Here is a 7,719-nt window from a genome sequence, read left to right on the forward strand (position 1 = left end):
ACACACACAAGAGAGGGGGCGAATCAAAGAAGCCCTTTGATGCATGGTGAGACGCTTCCTCCTGTTGCGCCTCTCTTAGCATTTCAAATGAAGGCTGCAGATAAAAGAGCATGTTGTACGAGGAAACTGAACGGCGTGTGTCTCAGCTGCGCTACATCTTACTGGGATGGGGAAAGAAAGAGGGGTGTGGAACGGCTGATAGTGACCCGCCCGGGGGTGCCAACTCCTCTTCGTCCCAACACACACACACACACACACACACACACACACACACACACACACACACACACACACACACACACACACACACACACACACACACACACACACACACACACACACACACACACACACACACACACACACACACACATTTGTATTACTACTGTATACTGCTGAGGTCATCAACAGTTTAGGACGGCAACGAAACTACATATAAATCAGGCATAACTCCAACCCTAACCCCTTAACCTAATAACTAAATACCTCATCCTAATCCTAATTGTCCTCACAATAGAGCACCGAAGTCTAACATTACTGCCACTAGAGGCCGCTAGAGACCGCTATCATGGAGTCACAGAGTTATTTTTGGTATTGGAAATCCCATAGGCAAATCTTAGATTGCGTCACCCCATTCGGATGCTATCAATGCATTGAATGGGACATTATCACCTTTTATTAGACCATTGAATGGGCGAAGTAGGCGACATACTGACCTACCCGTGATTTATCAGACCATTCATTGGGTGTTATCAAGACATACTGACCTACCAACGGAGATGACTTAAATAGTCCAGTTTCGGTTTTGGTTTTGGTTTCGGACCATGACGGAGGCGCGCAGTCTCAGGCGAACTGGAACCCAGTGTGGAACGGTGTGACGTTCGCCTGAGCCTACTCAGCGCCGTTGGAGTTACGTACCGATAGGCACAGAATCGTAAATCATGTTGTGGGGACTGCTCCGCCTCAGTAGCTCCTGATTACGCCCAATGAATGGTCTGACAAATCGCGGGTAGGTCAGTATATCGCCTACTCGTCGCCTACTCGTCGCCTACTCGCCCATTCAATGGTCTGATAAAACGTGATAATCTCCCATTCAATGCATTGATAGCATTCGAAGCCGGTGATTGCGTCATATAAGAACTGTGTTCCAAAAATAAACAAATCGCCCAGGAAACTTTACTGATATGGATATGAAGCATCAACTGACGGTGAAAAAGTACTAATTCATCCAAAGATTAAAAAAGAAAGAACTCCAAACACAGACGTTATCAAATGTAACTCCATATCACAAGTAAGACGCGCGAACGCTGGAAGTGAACGCAGCTCAAAAATATTGTGTATTTACGGACTTGTAATCTGTGTTATTTCACTGTGATGGGGAGAGAACATTGACTGTGTGTGTGTGTGTGTGTGTGTGTGTGTGTGTGTGTGTGTGTGTGTGTGTGTGTGTGTTTTGCAGGCTGTTGTGCATTTTAATCAGAGCATTGTCTAAATTCCTGCACTCTGGCGCCCTCTGGGGGCCAGAGTGCACAGCGCATGCACACAGTGCATGCACACAGAGACTGTCACACACACACACAACCCGAGCACGGTTACATAGTAAGCTCCACTTGGTCGGAGGGTTCGCCGCGCCTCCTTCCGCGTTCGCAATAAACAAGACATACAGTACCTGACAAAATCGCCAAGATCTATCCATATGGGATTTCCAATACAAAACATTACTCTGTGACCCAGGGGTAGTGAGTGACGTCAGGACTTCTATGTCAATTTCTCAAATTCTACTATACTTGTGGGGACATTTGGTCCTCATAAGTATAGTAATACAAATATCTCTCTCTCTCTCACACACACACATGCACACACACACACACACACACACACACACACACACACACACACACACACACACACACACACACACACACACACACACACACACACACACACACACACACACACACACACACACACACTTCCAAAAAAGCCTGCTTACCAGTGTGCTGCCATTGCATTTGACCTAATAGAAGTGTACTTTAGAAAATGTCTCTATGAATCCTGAAAGTTCAAAACAGCATGAGAGGTGCAAATAGATCACATTGTGTGTGTGTGTGTGTGTGGGGTGGGGGTTCTGCTTTATTTCTGACAGGAACAGTGACTTAGACTCGAAACAGCAGAGTGCTGAAATGCATAGGAGTCCCCTTCTCTTTCAGTTATTCATAAGTGTTTAAGTTAATGTTGTCCACAGGGCTTGGTCTAATAAGTAAAAATCACAATGACAAATAGCTGGCCATGTGGTTTTCTACCATCTGTACCTCAAAGCTATTGCTTCTGTTCTGTGGTTTGGAAACTATGTTAACAGTGATTCAATTAGACCTCAATGGGAAGGCAGTGAATTTCTGCACTTAATGAACAGGCAAAGGTTCTTTCTGAGTCCAAATCACTAGGCGCTGGCCTGCCCTTTAACAATGTCTTGGGTCCCTGTATCATTCAACAGTGCCATAAGGTTACAATTATGGTTTCACATCTTGTGCAAAGCTGAGGAATCCCCTTTGATCTTGTAACAAACACATCCCTATTAGAGGCCTTTCTAAAGATGTGTGTTTGAAGTAATGCAAATGTGATGTTGTGGTATATGTATATATGCAACGATACATCCTCACACAGCATTCTCTATTCAACATTATCCGACACGAAGGACGACTACATACTGGACATAACTGGAAACAAATGTAAATATAATTTATACTCAATGCAGAGGAACATGTTATCTATCACTTGATTACCAATACATGTTAATATGTGATGCCTGCTATACACTCCTTTAGTTATTTGTGATAATGGTTGCTCACTATGACAGCTTTTGGTGACAGTGTAGGCCTACCTGTTGTGATGGAATATCAAATCACCAACAAGATTCTCTCCTTTCATTACTGGCTTCTCTTGGACACAAATGAAACTAGCCTGCCAATCCTGGAGTGTTCACTCTAACCACTATATATTTACCTACATTATATACTTTGCTGACCGAGGTCTCCCAGCCAGGGGTCTATACTTTCCCTACTCCCCTCTACACCAAGTCTCCTCGCCCAGAAATAGCCGATCAACAAGCTCACAACACGTTGTGTTGTGATGTGCGCTTGGAGATCTGCTATTTTAGCATATTTTCTCTGCATGTTCGCCGAATGATCACCTATTACGTTGTTACACGTTTGATTTATGTATTACTATTACCAAAGCTTCTACAATGTCTGAGGAGCTGGAAATAAAACAAAATTTTCTCTCTCCTACTTGTACATGAGACGTAAAGATTGTAACCTTGCAAAAAGCCATGTAACCTTGTATCAAATGACCAGAATAGGGACGCTAAGGTTCATGTGGTTTAAAGGAAATAAAGTGCGAGTTGCAGGGGCCAGTCATTGACGCTTCTTGACTGTTACTGCATTCCAAACAGGCTCAAACCGCCCGCTGCACGTTTTGTTTGAAATTCAATGCCACGCCGGGAACCCTGGTTACAGCACAGGGTTTAAAACAGGTCACCCCCATTTCCCCTCTCTCCCTGTCGCAATAAAGAAACAGGAGGTGTCTGCATTAAAAATATGATCATGTGAACGTACTCAGGAGTCTGCAGCATTTTACTACTTTAAACCAGTGGTTCTCAACCTGTGGGTCTGGACCCCCAGGGGGGTCCCCACACAATTTTTTTGGGGGTCCCCAGATGACAGTGAAGTAACAATAATATAAGAAAGAGGAAAAACATTTGAAAATGCTCACAATATCTGGGGGGTCCCCAGTTCAAATATGATTATTTTGGGGGGTCATGGCCTGAAAAGGTGGAGAACCACATGCTTTAAACCATGCTGCATATGATACATGGAGATATATAGGCAATCACCGGAGGACATGATCTACCCAGGACAAGCTGAAACATGGCCCTTACTGTAGTGTCCTTGGCATTAAACCAGCTCTCCGTCTGCTAGCTCTGTCCCAACCCTCTCCCTGTCTCCCTCCCTCTCCCTACCCTTGACCCTCAGAGATGAGAGGAGCCCCAGAGCAGATTCAATGATTAGGAGACCACTTCCTCGCTCCAATCATCCCTTTTTGGAAAGACATCTGAAATCTGATCATGTAGACAGAAGAGAGTGCTAAGACCGCCCAGACTAAATATAAATATCATATCTGTGACACTGACACATGACTGCATACACATGGAGAGACAAACCTTCATACACCTTCATACACATACCGTTCATTTAAATTCTGGAGTACTAGCCAGATTTAATTGTCAGTGCCAGTTATCAGAAACATAAGTGAGTATAAAGTTAAAGGCATAAATGAAATGGCTATACACTGCTTGGCTCTCCATTCTGTGGTCTCCTGTTCACACTGTGGATTTCACATTTAGCCAATAGTAAATACTCAATCCAGATGTAAACAAAGGGATAGCCATGCTATTGAAAATAAGATATAACACAAGAGACAGATTTCCATTGGCTTGCAAAGCAGATACAATCACAATCTCTCACATACAATTATTGCACATAATATGGACAGAGCAATTGAGAGTTAGAGATGTTGTATTTGTAAACTATATAAAAAAAAACTGGCAAAGCCAAAAGTCTTACGTTGTGAATAATTAAATGTATTGTGTTTTTGGAATCTTATAGATTAAATTGATTTAGCCTATGTTTAATACAAAACCAGCCATATTTTTTTGCTATAAGTAGGCTATTTCAGTAAAAAATAAATAAAATAATATATATATATATATATATATATATATCTTGCTTCAATTCAATGTGTGACAGCGAGGATAAAATTACAGTTTATTATGAATGTATAAAGGGTGAAATATGTCACTTTATGTATTTGAGAATGAATAACCCCAAAATGTAGCTATAGGACAAATAAATAAATAAATAAAAAACACGCATTAAATATTCAGGCAGACTACGCCTAGACACGCTTATTATTTCGTTGTGATGATGCGAAAAAAAACATGAAATGGCAACACTGTCGAATCGATATGTGAGAGATATGGTGCGTTGATCTGTGACAGCAACGCCTTATCTGAAGATGGAAAAATAGCTTATATCATCGATTCGAGGCTACAGCCTACTAATAAAAAACGTAAAAGTCGCAACGAAAAACGCACGACACGACATGAAGCAATTAAAGGCCACGATGTAACCACCGAAAACACATCGTTTTGACATAATAACGTGATAATAACAATAATGATTAAAATAACGGTCGCACTCGTCACACTAGAGCACGATGATGCTGGTGCTTGTTCGGCACAGATCGAGGCTGTAGCCGTTCCATGGATTGATGATGAACACGATCTGAAGCATAGCATTGCCATAATAATCCACTGAATAACACAGAAAAGCAACATACCCAAAATACGAAGGAGTAGACGATGAGGAGGGTTTTTAGGCAGGTTATCACTGGTTTGGTCTCCATGGTGGTGGTCTCGTATAGACAGACCTACAAATATGGGGTAGAGCTACGGAAACGTCTGTGAAAACCGTTGTGGCGTGTTGCAGCCAGAGAGCCAGCAGACGCGCTTGATGCTGATGCACCCACTCTCTGCCACACAGCGTCACACAAACAACGCATCCACCAACCTTTTAAAGGCAGATATAGAATCATTTATTTTAGTAGGACTGTGCTATCTATATTGTTCTGGGAACTAGAAGCAGTCATGGGATCTATTAGGTGATCCCTGGCTGCTTTTAGTTCCCAGACTCAGTGGAGAAAATAACGAATTAAACGTATTGACACGGTATAATGGCACTTTATTCTGATTATCAGCAGTTAAATGGTTTAAAACGTTGCAAGTTGCGTGTAAAAACAAATTTGTTGCGTAATTAAATTAGAACGGTTCAACATACAGTAGTCTGTTTTCATAATGTGGGCAGCCCAATACTTAGCCTACTGGTGGACTTATACATTTTCCACCACAATAACCATCTTTCATCAACAATTAAAAGTCACATTTTTAACTGCCTTATCAAAATGTTCATTCAACCAATGTGAGGGTGGGGAAAAAAATCATTCTACGAACCAAAATTAAAAAAAAGAGAGAAAATCGAGTATTTCAACTGTCCAGCAGGGGACTATACTTCAGATCCAACTGAACTATTTTCACTTAAATACTGCCAGAATAACAAGTACATGGTTGGTAATCGGTGCACATGCCTTTGGCTTTGTGTATAGTGCTACATTGTACTAAACTGACTTGACTTCATAATGGAATAGGCAGTGTAAATAACAATTATCTGCGATATAAGTAATCAACATCAGCAGTCTGTCTGCTGAAGAGCGGCAACAACCAACTGTTGTAATAAGTCCACATTGCAGCCACCACAACCTCACCCTGCTGGTATGAATTCCATAGCATCTGTTGAATCCCATCCTCGTGAGGGACTGTCTGACTCATTGTCCAACTGCTCATCTCCCATCTGCACTGCTCTAAATCCCTTCTGGCTGGACTCCCAAAGGATTACAACTCAACCAAAAGTTCTGAAGCCCAGCTTGTGTTCAAACTCCCTGAACTCTTCTGTCACCCCCTCCTCCCTGCACTGCTAACACTGTCTGTAGATGCACGTGTCAAATTCAAGCCCTGTCACTTGCCAACATGACTGCCAGGGGACATCTACCACTGCCTATAACATTAATGCATGATCCAGCAAAATACACCATGCTTTGCTGTCACCTTCTAATGCTCACATTTGGGCCATCATCATCCCACCCAGACCAGATTTCCTTGATGCTTCAGACTTCCCAGTCTGAAGCAGGACAACAGTTACACCCCATCATCTGTTGTGTCCATCGGTGTAATGAGGGTGTGTGTAATGCATGCAATGTATCGCATGGGTGAAAATAAAGGTGCTGTGTATAAAGTGTCAAACCAACAAGGTACGGAATAAAATTGGTCATAGACAAAAAGTAAGAGACATTTCAAAACAGCCAGAGCATACAGAAAAGAAACCTCTCAGTGTCTAAACGCTATGCAAACTGTTGCGCTCTCAAATGCCGTATTCTAAAAATATTCACGAAGAGCCGTGGCTGGACGGATGAATATCTTGACATGGTACAATGGCAATGTGAAGCGTCATACCTTCACCAGATACAGCTGGAGGGAATAGGTTGAAGAGCTAACAGAGATATTGATCATGACATTATACCAATAGTTTCAACCAAGTAATCTCTCGGGTAACACAGCTAATATTTACAATGAAACCATCCAACCTGGTAAATGTAATCTCACCAGTTCCAACCCATTACTTGGTTGAATATCATTGCTGTAAATGCTTGAGAAATTGTGTAACCCATAATGTTCCCAATCCTGCAGGTTCCTTTACCCTACAGACAGTATACCAGAGACTGTACCATTCTCACAGATTTATTTCTTTCAAGTATCCACTCCCTCATTTCCTTTGAGCAATACTGGCCAAAATGTCATCCGCCCAAGTGGAGCCTACTATGAAACTCTGCTCGGCTTGTCAGTGTGTGTGTGTGTCGGTGTGTGTGTCTGTGTTCATGCACTACCTAGTAGAGGGCGCCAGAGTGCAGCAGACACAGCCTGACACACACACACACACACACACACACACACACACACACACACACACACACACACACACACACACACACACACACACACACACACACACACACACACACACACACACACACACACACACACACACACAC

General features: G+C 42.5%; 1 protein-coding gene across 1 annotated transcript in view; it reads right to left on the minus strand.

Moving 5' to 3' along the window:
* LOC308073465 (tetraspanin-7-like) overlaps positions 1 to 5,463 on the minus strand; it is a gene marked incomplete at its 5' end in the record, with an annotated part of 12,386 nt that extends 6,923 nt beyond the window's left edge. Inside the window, one exon of the mRNA XM_080412389.1 lies at positions 5,398 to 5,463. Within this exon, the coding sequence (XP_080268515.1) occupies positions 5,398 to 5,463 (66 nt within the window). The remainder of the gene's footprint in view (positions 1 to 5,397) is intronic.
* Positions 5,464 to 7,719: the final 2,256 nt, after the last annotated feature.

The sequence above is a fragment of the Gymnoscopelus braueri genome (assembly GCF_963280865.1).
Source record: "Gymnoscopelus braueri genome assembly, chromosome: 18".
NCBI lineage: Eukaryota > Metazoa > Chordata > Actinopteri > Myctophiformes > Myctophidae > Gymnoscopelus > Gymnoscopelus braueri.